Raw genomic sequence first — 14811 nt, forward strand, 5'->3', positions numbered from 1 at the left:
TATGCTGTTATCGAAGATCAGCCTTAGTCTGTCATGATCTGATAGGATGCATGGGATAATTTCAATATTTTTGTATCTGTGGAGGCCTGTTTTGTGACCAATTATATTGTCAATTTTGGAGGAGGTACCATGTGGGGCTGAGAAGAAGGTGTATCCTTTTGTTTTAGGATAAAACGTTCTGTAGATATCTATTAAATCCATAACTTCTGTTAGTGTCCATGTGTCTCTGTTTAGTTTCTGTTTCTCGGATCTATCCATTGGTGAGAGTGGGGTGTTGAAGTCTCCCACTATTATTGTGTGAGGTACAATGTGTGCTTTGAGCTTTACTAAAGTTTCTTTAATGAGTTGTTAATGCCCTTCTTAAGGTCTTCTACTACCATCATGAGCTATGTCTTTAAATCTGAGTCTTGCATTTCGGGTATGTTGGGGTATCCAAGACTGGCTGAAGCTGGAGTGCTGGGTTCTGATAATGGTGAGTCATCTTGGTTTCTGTTAGTAAGATTCTTACATCTGCCTTTCACCATTTGGTAATCTCTGGAGTTAGTTGTTATAGTTGTCTCTGTTCCTCCTGTGATTCTGTTAGCCTCTGTCAGCAGTCCTGGAAGTCCAGCTCTCTCCTGAGTCTCAGTGGTCAGAGTACTCTCCGCAGGCAAGCTCTCCTCTTGCAGGGAAGGTGCACAGAGGTCTGGCGCTCAGACCTGCCTCCTGGCTGAAGATGTAGTCCCGAAATGGGGCCGGTCCCAGAAGATATGTCGTCTTGTCAGTTTGCACACTCACCTGCAAAGACTAGTCTCCGAGGGACCCTGGACACAATATGACTCTCTCACCTGCTCTGACGGACAGAGCCCTCTTGGGTGGCCACCTGTCCTCTGGCAGGGAAGGTGCCTGGGTGTCCGGAGCCCATAACGGGGTCTGTCCCTGAAGCTGTATCTCTTCTGCAGTCCGCACTCTCAACTGCACAGACAGGAGCCTGTGTGACCAGAGCAAAGATGGCTCCCTCATCAGTGAGAGCCCTCCCGGGCAGCCACTTCTCCTCTGGTGGAGAAGGTGCCCAGAAAATGGGGTCTGTCCCAGAAGCTGTGTCACTTCTGCGGTCCACACTCTCACCAGTGCGGACTGGAGCCTGTGCAACCCGGAGCAAAGATTGCTCCCTCATCAGCTCAGGCAGTGAGAGCCCTCCCTGGCGGATACCTTTCCTCTCTATATAATATTTTTATCACTTACTTTTGTATTGGACATTTATGCACTTAGTTAATCTCATATTTAATATATTTAATGATTATGTCTTTGAAGTTTTGGGCTTCTGAGGAAGAACTAGAAGCAAGTTCAATAGTTACTTTGGAAAGGAGACTGTACTTGCATGAATAATGAAGAGCCCATATCTAGGGTGCTGTCATCTGCATTAAAGGCAGTCTAGGGGCAAGTGGGAACAATAAAGACCAAAGAGATTTAGGTTATGTATTAGAAAGAAGTTCCAGTTTTTAAGGTGTGTGGGAAATTAGGGTGTACATGCAAGTCTCTCTCTCTCTCTCTCTCTCTCTCTCTCTCTCTCTCTCTCTCTCTCTCTGTGTGTGTGTGTGTGTGTGTGTGTGTTCTTTCATTAGTCTCTAGGGTCTTTCCATATATAGCCAGCTTGCTGTGTGTTCTCTGGTAGTCTTTTTCTTCCTGTGGCTGTCTGTCACAGGATCAATATGTCTTAAGAGGAAGAAAAATCACACTGGCCAATCTAGGCAATCTAATGACTGCAGTATTTACTTGGTGAATGTGGAAGGTTTTCAGGGTAGCAGTTCTCCAGGTGACCCAAGAGGCCAGGAGCACCTTTGAGCCACAGTGGCGCTTTCCTCCAGGGAAATGTGACAAAGCTGGCTTGGAAATTCCCCTCTAGGACATCTTCGTCCCAGCAAGGGTCCTGTGGTTTAGGGGTCCACCCTTAGTGCCAACATCACAGGTATGTTTCTTCTCTCACCCTGTTCCTCTCCTTCTCAGGACAAATCTTTCACATGCACCTTGTTCATGTCCTTTGAGGAGTTTGAAAGACTTCCAACGCGCAGCGATGTGCTGGACTTCTTCCAGAAGAGCTTTCCAGATGCTATCCCTCTGATGGGAGAGTAAGTCTCCCTGTGAAACTGCACTGTTAATTTCTTTGTTCAAATTCAAACAAAACTATTTCGATTTTTCTCAAGAAAAAAAAAAATCCTAAAATGCACTGACTGGAAGCCAGCGTTAGAGCAAAGTCTAAGTGTGCTCTCTGTTGTAAGTGACATGCATGACAAAGCAAATGCAAGGCTCAGGTCTGTCCCTTTCCTAGTCACATGTTTTCTGATGCCCAGGGCTCCCTGGGGCAAAATGCTTCGAACACGATTCTATCTACTTGGGCAGGCTGGTGAAGGACTGAGGAAGATCCTTGTAAAAATTGGTGACACCGATTAAGTTCTGCCCCACCCATTGCTGAGTGAGTTAGCTAGCTAGCTGGCTTATGATCTGCTGCTCAATTGGCCCTTGTCAGCATCACCCTTCACATGTACTTTGCTGTATGGTCTCATTGAAGGACTTTGCATCCTCCAACTCCTCTAGCCCTTCCCCCCTCCTTGCAAGTCTTCTCCCCCACCCCCACCCCCACCCCCCCCCCCGAAACAGAACCAACAGCTGGCTTGCTTTTTCTCCAGTGTTTGTTCCAGGAAGACAGAACAACACTACAGAAGATCTTATCTACCTAGCCTACCACACGCTGAATGACTTAGAATTGACAGGACCCATCTCCCCCAGTTTCTGGAAGCCTAGCTATTCGAAATGAAGGCTATATTTCCTGGCTCACAAAAAGGGCACCTTCTGCCTACGAGAACTCCCATGATGGAGGGGATTTTGTAAGGACACAAATCCCATTTGTTCTGGGTTTCAGGCTCACAAGTGAGTGAGTGAATTAGCTCCCAAGTTCCTGGCTGCAACTGCTATCACACTGAGGATTTGGGTTCTACACATGAATTTGGGACACAAGAGTAATCAGGCTAAAGAGGAACAGGAGTTGGGTTTGTTTCTGTGGAGCCTAAGCTGAGTCCTTCCTCGGCCTTTGATTCTGAGAACATATGTGCCACCAGACCTGGTTTACAGTAATATTGCAATCCCCCTTCTGCCTCATACCTCCCAGCTTGGACCTTTGATGCCTGTACCAAGGTGCCTTTCTGATAGTGGAGTTACAAAATCTACAGTGTAAAAGGGAAAGTGTGACCCTGGCCCATAGCAGGACTTAAACACTGCCAGGTGGGAATTGGAGAGATGGCTCAGTAGTTAAGAGCACCAACTGCTCTTCTAGAGATCCTGAGTTCAGATCCCAGCAACCAGATGGTGGCTCACAACCATCTGTATTGGGATCTGATGCCCTCTTCTGGTGTGTCTGAAGATAGCTACGGTGTATTCATATACATAAAATAAATTAATTAATCTTAAAAAACCTGCCAGGTGTCACTGGTTCCTGGTCTATATAGATCCACAACTTTCCACCCTTGAAGAGAACCTGTCTGCACACCAAATTTAGCTCTTGTGTAGTTCAAAATTATTCCATGGTCAAGCCAGGCGGTGGTGGCTCACGCCTTTAATCCCAGCACTCGGGAGGCAGAGGCAGGCAGATTTCTGATTTCAAGGCCAGCCTGGTCTACAAAGTGAGTTCCAGGAAAAAAAAATTATTCCATGGTTATTTGCTACATCTTTAGCCAGACTTCATGTTTTTTTAAATTACATTATGTATTTGTTTATTTGCTAGAAAGGGGGCTCTGGGCATGCACACCCAGTCAGAGGACAACTTGCAGGCGTCAGTTCTTGCTTTCCATCATGTGGTTCCTGGGGACTGAACTCAGGATATCAGGTTGCCAGCAAGCACCTTCACCTGCTGAGTCATCTTAATGGCCCCAGACTTAAGACTCTTGAGGACATGTAGTGTTTCTGTACTTATAGTTTCTAAAAAAAAAAAAAAAAAAAAAAACAAACCTCTGTGGATGCTTCACAAATAACAGAGGCTTCTTTGTGTTTAGAATCATCATGTTCACCAATAGAGATGATCGGTTGACTTCAGTCCACTGAAGTCTTACACACATTGGCCAACTTATTAAAACCTCCCCGGACAGGATTTTGCTTACTGTTATCCATCTCCTAATACACAAGGATTCACATTAACTTAGTACCTACTTGCTGTGGTCTGGTAAAATACACTGTGCCTTTTGTTCACAAGAGTCTAAATACACTGGTGTTTTTGAAAACAGTCTAACACATAACAATACATTTGAAAACATTAACATGTTCATGAACATAACAATTCTTTTATGACATGATACATACATGTCACGTTTCAAATTATTTAAATACTGCCAGGCTTGACCTTCCTTATGTGATTAACATTGTCACAAATAATGGTGATCTGAATAGTGGACTTGAGTGTATGCATGTTTATGTTGTATTACACATGTGGAGGTGGTCCAAATGATCATGTGCCCACACATATGTGCATCTTCCTGGAGGTGAGAGGCTAATACTGGCTGTCTTCCACCAGTATTATGGCTCTCCACCATATTTTTGAAGATCAGGTCTGTGATTGAACCAGAAGCTTGTCTTTGACATAGACAAGCTTGTCAGCAAGATGAATACCTTGGGTTTGATGAGTAGGCAATCTAGACAAGCACTAGTCAAATATTGTATTGGTGACTGAAACATATTTCAAGTAAAAGTGGCTTGTGAATCTTTTCCACAAAGCACTGACACACATTTTGGTTGTAGCTCAGTGAATAAATGCCCAAATTTGCCGTGAACCCCAGCCTCCGGCCAGCAGAGGTGGGGAAAAGACAACACGTACACCAAGGCAAGGGTTCGAGCAGCTTCTGCTTCAGCTTCCGCAGCACTTCCGCTTCGCACGCAAACAGGGTGCGTTGATAGGCCAGTGACTCAATATCATGCTGTATGATGCTATGCATCAGGTGGGCAGTGCGTGATCATTCAGGTGCCCATGATCAGGTTCTTGGTAAACAAGCAGGGATCACGGGGCTTGGCAATGAGCCAGGGTGCTGTCTCAGCTGCTGCTCGGCCACACCCGCTTCCCACACAAATTCTGGCAGTAGAATGCTTGTCATTCGGCCCCAGGAACCCTCCGGTCTCTACTTACACCCAGTGCTGGGATTATAGATACACACACTACAGCTATATCCTGTACGTTATCGCCGTACATTGCTTTTTGCATGGAAATTAGGACTGTGGACTCAGGTACTCACACTTACATGACCAGCCTTTTATGAAATTAGCCATCTCCTTCCATTCTCCCAGAAGAGTGGAATGTAGAAGAAACTCCATTTTCCCTTTTCTTTGTTTCCCCTGTGTCTGGGCAATGAACCAGGGCCTTGCATATGTTTAGTGAGCACTCTTCCATTGAACTGCATTTCCTTCCTTCATTTGCTGTTTTACTGTTGGCATCCTTGTTTTTGTTTGTTTGTTTGTTTGTTTTTCAGCAAGATATCATGGCAATAAAGCCAATAAATCTGGAAAAACTTAGCGGTGCTTGGCGCACAAGTAACCTTTCTGTATTCCCGTTGCTTTCTTCCAAAGGCAAGCCCTCATGAGAGATTTCTTTCTGTTGCCTGCCCAGCCCATGATATCAGTGAAGTGCTCTCCCTTCCACCTGAAGTCACACTGTGTGTTGATGGGAGATGCAGCTCATGCCATCGTCCCGTTTTTTGGGCAAGGCATGAATGCGGTAAGTTCTTTTCCTGTAGGACAGTTCCTAGAACATTCTGAGGTTTCTCTCCAGTAGTAAATCCTAAATAAAAGCTCTAAACCATCTTCACAAGAACACAGCCCACTTGCTCGTCTCTCCAGCTGCTCCGTCAGAGTGATGTCAACCCCACTGAGGATCCAGACTATTTGATACACTAACTCAGTAGAGAAAAGCACAGCTACGATCGAATACTGCTGCCGTCATGACAATTTTGCTATCCTAGTTAGAAAGAGATTTGCAAAATGTAGTACTGCTTTATTAAATGTTAATATTGAAGAATCTCATTAACTTCTTGCATGTATATACATGTCCACATGATAATAGCTTAGCTATCACTAGTCATATTTTGCTTGGATAATAAACTATATTCTGAGTACAATAAGCTTGCTATCTTTCTCACAGAGCAGTTGCAAGCACTTTGATTCATAAGAACATACATAAACCATCAGTTATAGTATTGTGTATACATGCCCAGGTTCCGGCACTAATTAAAACCTTGCCTCCAGGAGTCACTACACAAAGTATTTTGCATAACGTACCTGATCCCCACGCATTCACTGTAATGCTACAGTTTTATTAAGTGTCCATTCCAATACTTGCAGAGAGAAGACACATCATTTTTAAGTAAAAATTTAAAGCTGTTGTCTTGGCCTTATTTGTGATCACATGTCAAAGTTGCCATGCCATAAAGAATCTGCAGACATTACTTATTTCAAATGATATCACTGTATTTGATGTGGAAATACATTTTTTGTTGTGTCTAAAGCTGCAGTTTGAATTTGTAGATAATGGAAGTACAGCACTTAGGGTTCCTATTCTTTGTTGCACTGGGGGGTCATCTTACTAGTTTTTGAAGTTCTTCATATTCTACATTTGCTTTAGGTTTGAGTTACAGGAACTAAGTTAATTTGATCCTACTATTAATTATTTTAGCAGCAGTGGGGATTGAACCTAAGGCCTCATGCATGGCAGGCGTAGTCCTCTACCGTTCAACTATATGCTTAGTTCATGAAATCATTCTAAACACGAATCCTAAAGGCCTGAATAGTTTAAAACTAACTCATGATAGAGAAATGTAATTATTAGTCTTAAAGAAGCATTGGGATCTATCCAAATCACAGATGTATTGATCTTTCCATTAATTTCGGAATTACTACACACATTACAGGTATCAGTGAGGCAAAGACTGAACCACAGTCTAGCTGCTGGTCTTTGTATCACGATTAGATATCAGATAAGAACCTATCTGTTATGTACTAAGGATCCACAGTCTGTGCATTATACCTGCCAATACTAGTTCTGTCGATAATTGCTATAAGATGTTTCATGATTTCTGCCTCATCTTTGTTTGACCCATTTCTCTTGTTTCAGGGCTTTGAAGACTGCTTGGTATTTGATGAATTAATGGACAAATTCAATAATGATCTTAGTGAGTACACCTTCTCAGTGGGACATGGACTAGGTCAGGTGATTAATGGCAAGCCTATTTATGATCCTGGCACGTGAATAACATCTCTGCCACAGGCATTGCTTATCCCAGACAGTGAGCATTCAGAGAGGAAAGCCCAGGACTCAGGAAGGTCCATCCATGCTGGTCGCCTTTCCATTACTGTAACAATACCTGGGATAATCAACCTAGAGAAAAGGCTTACTGTGCCTCTCAGTTTCAGAAGTTCTACTCTGTGATCAGTTGGCCCCCTTGCACTAGGCCTGTGGAGAGGCAGCATCGTGGTGAGGCACTAGAACCAGGCACTCACCTCCTGGTCTGGAAGTGAAAGAGAGATCCACAGTCCCCTCCAAGGGCATGCCTCCAGTGACCCAAGGGTCTCTTGGCAGGCCTCACCTCTGTAAGGTAACCCTTACCTGGAGAGCAAGCATGTCATATGTGGGCCTTCAAGGGACATTATAACCCAGCCTAAGACCAGGACCCTGCAGTGATCGACTCACAGATAAAAGCTCAGAGCAGCAAATCATGGTGGAGCTGTGCACCTTTCTCTCCCTTCCCACCTCATGGACCACCTTTGCTTACAGCCTTCACAACACACCCTCATAAGCGCTTAAGCCCCCAAAGATGCACACAAAAGGGTAATAAATAAGGAGTAAGCATCATTTAAAGTCGCTGCATGAGCACAGAGTTACTTATTTTTTATAACGAGAGATACAACATGAAGAGGAAAAGGTTCAGTTTACAGAGAGAGGATCTATGGGAGTTCGTGGGACTGGGATGCTGTGGAGTCAGAGGCACGAAGCAGAGTGCATCCCAGTCAGGAAGCAGAGAGACTTGCTGGCATTTGGTCCGCTTTCTCCTTTTCATTCATTTTATCACACCAGCACATTGGGTAGTGCTCCCCATACTAAGGGTAGATCTTTTCTTCTTTTAGTTCTGCCTCTCTGAAAATCATATAGACACACACCCAGAGATGCGCTTCCATGGTAATCCTAAATCTGATCAAGTTCACAATATAGATTAACCATCACTGAATTATTTTCCATTTGTGAAATGTGGGAAATGACAATTTTAGCAACCAATAGTCTAATATTAGCTTTATTTTAAGATTTATTTGATCACAACAGGAAATACTCTATAGGCATTGCTCAATACTTGTAGACTGTTGTGGTAATCAATAGTTTTACAAGAGTAATATGTTGCTAGTAGGAACACTGTTTAGTTTGACCTAGCTGGAGACAAATATATATATATATATATATATATATATATATATATATATATATATAGAGAGAGAGAGAGAGAGAGAGAGAGAGAGAGAGAGAGAGAAGTGACTAAAGAAGCACAGATACCCTTGGAGGCCAGAAGAGGGCATTAGATCTGAACTGAGTTATAGGTGGATGTGATCCACCCACAGTGGGTGTTGGGATTTGAGCTTGGGACCTCTGGAAAAGCAGCCAATGCTCTTAACCACTGAGACGTCTCCACAGCATTTTTTTTTTTGGTAGATTGTTTTAAACGCATATATGTTTTATGTAATTTTGGCTTCTAGGTATGTGCCTTCCTGAATTCTCAAGAATTAGAATTCCTGATGACCATGCAATTTCAGACCTGTCTATGTACAATTATGTAGAGGTGAGCAAAGTTTGGCTCCACTCCATGAGATGGTTCACCTATAGACTAGAAGGCTTTTTTATTTTCCTTTGCTCCAGCCCTATCTCCTATATGCTGCATAAGAATATGTGTGGACAGGAACACACATGTACACACAAATAGACTTGCGAGCATGCACATGTGTGTGCACACGCGCGCGCGCACACACACACAGAAGCAAACACAAAACTATCTTTAAATATAGGTAGAGTGTTACTATGTAGCCAATGGCAAAGGCCTACACATCCTGTCTACCTACATTTCAGGGATACATAGAAAATAGCTGGATAGCCAAGGATGACAAAATATCTAAAATTTCACAAACTCAAATTTCAGGCATTTAGGATTTGGCCATACTCTATTCTCCTGAAATATGAATTTAAGATACATTAAAATAATTGTGGGATCTTAAAAATAGTGAATGACTTTTTGACAGGATATCCTTAGTCTTTAGAATACCACAGAATAAAACCAATGTGTCAAACCAACAAAATTCTTTATCAGAAAGCTGAGCCCTTTTAAGACTTACACACTCATTCCATTTTAGACTTACACACTCATTTCATTTTAAGTCACATGAAATTTTCATGAAGAATAGTTGTTGTTATTGCTTTAAAAATAGTGGAATGAGAAAAATTTACACAATAAACAGGGAAAACAGTGACCGTTCCCATTTCTCTTGAAGACAGAAAGAAATAATGTGGGCTTCAACTTGTGCATAGTTGTATCACATATGACGGAGTTCTAGAAGACTCTGGAAGATGTCGTTGATATTTATTGCCTGACTCTAAAAGTAGGTCACAGGCTAAGAGACAATTCAGGATGAGAGCACTTGCTGCCCAAGCAGGAAGATCTCAGTTCCTTTCCCTAGGACGCACGGGAAAAGAGCTGGGTGTGGTTATGCTCTTATAGCTGCAGAGTATGAGGGCCTTGCTAGACATCAGCAAAGCTCCAAGTTCAGTGAGAGACTCTGCCTCCTGGAATAAGGTGGAGCATGACAGAACAGGACACCCCTCTAGTCTCTGCATGAACATGCATATGGAAGTGTGCAAACCTACACACACACACACACACACACACACACACACACACACACACACATACACAGCAAGACCCAAATGGCTACAATGCTTTTGTTCTAAGAAGTAATATAAACAAGGACAGACATGGCTGTAAGTAATCCTTGTTGCCCATTAAGTAGCAGACAACAGAAATTGATCAGATCTTTGAGCTCATAGGTCACTAGAGATTCTGGTCCAGTAAATCTTTTGTTAAAACAAAGATTTTTATATTGCAATTGTCTTCTGGGTAAAACCAGAGTAGATTTTGTTCATTTTCAAGGCAATGTCTTGTACTACTAAAATTTCTTAAGAAACCTTGGAAATAATTATTAGGAAAATGAGATTTTATTTGACTCTTTTGCTAGCATCTGTGATTGTGACAACTGTGAATGAAGAACAGTACTATGTTGTTATAAGGAAATAGAGGTGCTTCATTCCAGTATTCTTTTTAAGACTCCTGTCATTACAGATGCGAGCGCATGTCAACTCTAGGTGGTTCCTATTCCAAAAGCTCCTGGATAAATTTCTTCATGCCATCATGCCCTCTACCTTTATTCCTCTCTATACCATGGTAAGAACTGTATAAAAGACTTCCCCTCATTAGAGGACCTCTGTTTAGCTATTAAAGAACACACCAGATGCTTTTTAAATCTCCCTGCAGGTCGCCTTCACCAGAATAAGATACCACGAGGCAGTGTTGCGCTGGCACTGGCAAAAAAAGGTTGGGAAAAAAAAACTTGAAAAGTGTGATGTGTTGAAATGTCATACAGTTTCGTGGTCACACTTATGTCAGGAAAATACAGGGCATAGTCATGCTTATCTTCCAGATAAAACCTGTCTTGAGCCTACAGAGTGTAGAGCACACACTCTACATGATGGGGGTGGGGGTGTGTGGCAGGGAAGCAAAGAGAAACTGGGGCTGATATTTCTCAGCTTTTTACTTTGTATTATCTACGTAATCCATTCTTAAACTCTTGCATTATGTGGTATCTTTGTGGGCTTAACTTGTAAAATTAGACCCAACTGTATCATTTATAAAACACTGCCTACTGGAATGCAGTGTAGAATACAGCAATGCATGCATTTTGAGCCATTGAGCCAGAGGTGCTATTGAAAGCAATTCCAATTCCTGACTTCTTTGGGGAATTTTATCTATTGATAGTTTTATTGGATGCATGTATACTGCACCAGATACTTTGATGAACAAGATGCTGCCCCTTACCTACCTGTGTCTCAGGGGTTAATAGAAACGGTGGACAAATATGGTGGAGGATGCTCTGTGAACCACTTCAAGGAGAATATGGGAGTGGCTAGAGAATGAGGACTGAAAAAACAGGAGCCAGGAGGCCCAGGGTTTAAGAATGGCCGTATGGAAGTTGGAGAGGCAAGTAGGACCTTCAGCATTCCGCTGAAGTAGGAAGAAGATGTACTTACAGAAATCTGAGAGACCCAAGAAGGCTTAAACACCCAGGTTAGGATTTTACCTAGATCCCTTCACTGTGTAGGGAATGGTTTGGAAAGAATCAAGAACGATCTGTAAGTTCTACCTCTATAAAAACAAATACAAAGGAGCTGAGAAGGTTGTTCAGTGGATAAGGTACTTCCTGCATGATTATGAGACACCCCCAGCACCTACATCAAAGCTGGACATAGCACATGTCGGCCTGTTCTAGGGATGGGGGTGTGGGGCCAACTCCAGGGGCTTGCTAGCCACAACAGTGACCCTCAAGTTCAGTGAGAGACTCTGTCTTAGAACAGTAAATTAGAGAGAGAAGAGGGAAGCCACCTGACATTGACCTATGCTCTCTATGTGTGTATACACTGGCAAGTGTATCTCCCATGTGCATACACACAACACACATATATACACACACATACCAAATAAAAGAGCTCCTGACCTCAAAGACATAAACACACAAAGGAGAAGAGCCAGTGGCAGGCAAACACTGGAATATGGGCAAGGACAGAAGAGAGGTCAAGCAAGCAAGTTGCTGCTTCCTGTTAAAAGCAGTAGAGAATCGTGTCTGGGATGTAGGAAGGGAACTGTGTGCTTGTCTGGGATGTAGGGATGAAGTTTACTTCAAGATCCAACCTCTGGATGAATGGTTTTGGATTTTTACTGTGCTTGCAGGTGATAAACAGAGGATTTCTCGTCCTTGGGTCCCTGATAGCCGTTGGAGGTGCCTACATACTTGTGCACCATCTGTCCCTGAGACCTCTGGAGTTCTTGAGAAGACCTGCCTGGATGGGAACCACGGGCTACTGGACTAGGAGTACAGACACTTCTCTGCAAATTCCATGGAGTTACTAGGACAAATTCCCCAGTTCACCAACCATAGTGTCAAAGTTCTGGGTAGCAAATGTTTGATTCCTCTCCAGTCTCAGGGGTGAGAAGCATGTCTCCATTGCCATACTCAACTCACTACTGGAAGCTAATTGTCAGCCTAGAATTAAGTTTGGTGAGAAGCTTGTGTATTCATCAGCTGAGCAGGGGAAGAATCTGTTTTGACAGGGTCTCATCAGTTTGAGTGCTTAGACTGGGTCACTTTAAATTTAAAAATGCAATAACCAACATCTCTTTCACTTCTCAAAAGAACCCATTTTTTTTTTCCTATAGGGGACAATATAGGATCAACAATACTCAGGACTGAAAACCACTGCTTGCCTAGTGCTGCTTCCTCTTTATAGCAGTAGATGGGGCTTGCAGGTTCAGAGCCACTTGCTAATTTAAAGGTAGAGCTGTGAATGAGAGACAAGGTGTTCCAAAGAGTTCCAGGATAAATATGTTTTATTTCCCAGTCCCCAGACCTCAGAATTATTACGTTTTTGAAAAGAAGGAAAGAGCTATCAATGGCATTCTAAGTGAAGGATGAGAAAAGGTTGTTAGTATTAATAAATTTATACCAGGGTGGAGAGGAGATAGGAGGGTGTTTTCCAGAAGCATGGAGACACAGTTTAGTCCGTTTCAGACTTGCAGAAGTGATTGCTTGACTGTCCCACAGACAGACGAGGAAGTTAACTTCGTCATCAGAGTGGAGTGCACAGATATCCTCTCCGCCTTTCTTCACTGAGCTGGCTGACTGGGGCCCTTAGAAGTTCTTTTCATTGTCAATTTTGAAAGCTACCACCAGAATAGTTATCTAGGAAATCAAAAACCAAGGAAATAAAGATAAAACAAATTGGCATTTCCCATAATGTCAAATACAACCTCCCGTCTTAACAATCTATGTTTGATGTGTTGGGAAAGAAAAATCATTGTTTTCCTGGTAAGGGACGTAGCACAATGGGAGAGTGCTTATGTAACATGCATAAGACCCTGGGTTAGATTCACCAGCACTGTAAAAATAAACAGAATAATTGTTCCTTTTATTTATCTTTTTGTTTTGTTTTAAGATTTATTTTATTTATTTTATTTTATTTATATGAGTACACTGTAGTTGTCTTCAAACACACCAGAAGAGGACATCAGAGCCCATTACAGATGTTGTGAGCCACCAACATGTGGTTGCTGGTAATTGAACTCAGGACCTCTGGAAGAGCATTCTGTGGTCTTAACCACTGAATTATCTCTCTAGCCTCTTTTATTTATCTTAAGTTCACTGTCCATGACTACTATAAGAGGCAGATTGTTAAAGGAAAGCAAACTGACGTTTAGGAGCATGTATGTCTATTTCATATGCATGTGGGAGATGCTCAGAAAATGAACTGTCTTAGGGGCTGAGAGATGGCTCAGTTGTTAAGTACGTGTGCCGCTCTTGAAGAGGCTCCTAGTTCAGCTCCCAGTGCCCATTTCAGGCAGCTCACAACTGCCCAGAACTTCAGCTCCTGAAGGTCCAACCCCTCCGGCTTCCTTGGACTCCTGCACCCCGGGCACATAACCACATAGACTTGTTTCTGCAAGAGAATCAAAAGACTTTAGAGGCCATCATTTCTAGAAGAAGCGAGGGGGTGCATGGGAGGTGTTGGAGGTGGGAAAAAAAAAGAAGGGAGGAAATGATGCAATTTTAAGTTTAAAAATGAAAGAATATTTAAAAGGGGATCCAGGTGATATGTAACGTTGTTGGGAAAGAGCTTAAATAAAAATCTAGTACATTTTAAAAAACACATCAAAAGACATGTAATCTGGTTTACAAAGCTCTGACTTCCATCATCTTCAGCAGGAAGTAAACTTTTAGAGGCATGCTGAAGGATTGAAGTCCCTGGGCTAGCACCTTAGGAGGTCACCTTGACAAATGGGGGAGGGCAGCAAGGGGGCTTTTCTTCTCTTTGTCTCGGTGACTTCCACCTCAAGGTAACCCTGCAAAGTGGAGCATATGTGTGTGGGAGGGTATTCTGTTCTCCCCCAGGTATGGACAATGGCATGTGGGAAGGTGTCCGCTTCACTCACACGGAGCCCACTGCTAAACAATGAAAAAAATTAAATACATTGGGGGGGGGGAACTGGGGAAGTAGCTCAGAGAGGAAAGGAGCTCACTGCCAAACCCGGTGACATAGGTGTGATCTCTGGCACCCACACGGTGGAAGGAGAGAACTCCCACAAGCTGTCCTCTGATTTCCACACGCACAGTATGATATGATTGTGCGCGCATACACATACACTAAATAAATGTAATAAAGTTTAAATAATAATAATATATGGTATTAACACACTAAAATATTTATCTTCACCTCTCTCTGAACGTAACTTTGTTTATGGGGAACTCCTCCTCTGGTGCAGAACTTTTGACAGAATAGTGGGAACTTATTAAAAAGAAAGGATACTTTGTCAAACTGATTCTGAGATGAATAGATAGATGGTGGTATCAATCTATCCTCAATACCCCGTTTCCCGTGCCCATTCTCCACTGTGGTACCAATGATTCACAGGACCACTGTGAAGACTCTCTACTTCCTACAGA

At 42.8% G+C, this 14811-nt stretch overlaps 1 protein-coding gene across 1 annotated transcript in view; it reads left to right on the top strand.

The window, feature by feature from the left end:
* Positions 1–13286, top strand: part of Kmo (kynurenine 3-monooxygenase) — a 31280-nt gene extending 17994 nt beyond the window's left edge. Inside the window, exons 9-15 of the mRNA XM_021198921.2 lie at positions 1987–2108; positions 5584–5731; positions 7124–7181; positions 8752–8834; positions 10383–10484; positions 10575–10634; positions 12045–13286. Of these exons, the coding sequence (XP_021054580.1) occupies positions 1987–2108; positions 5584–5731; positions 7124–7181; positions 8752–8834; positions 10383–10484; positions 10575–10634; positions 12045–12224 (753 nt within the window). The 3' untranslated portion in view covers positions 12225–13286. The remainder of the gene's footprint in view (positions 1–1986; positions 2109–5583; positions 5732–7123; positions 7182–8751; positions 8835–10382; positions 10485–10574; positions 10635–12044) is intronic.
* Positions 13287–14811: the final 1525 nt, after the last annotated feature.

The sequence above is a fragment of the Mus pahari genome, chromosome 5 (genome assembly GCF_900095145.1).
Source record: "Mus pahari chromosome 5, PAHARI_EIJ_v1.1, whole genome shotgun sequence".
NCBI lineage: Eukaryota > Metazoa > Chordata > Mammalia > Rodentia > Muridae > Mus > Mus pahari.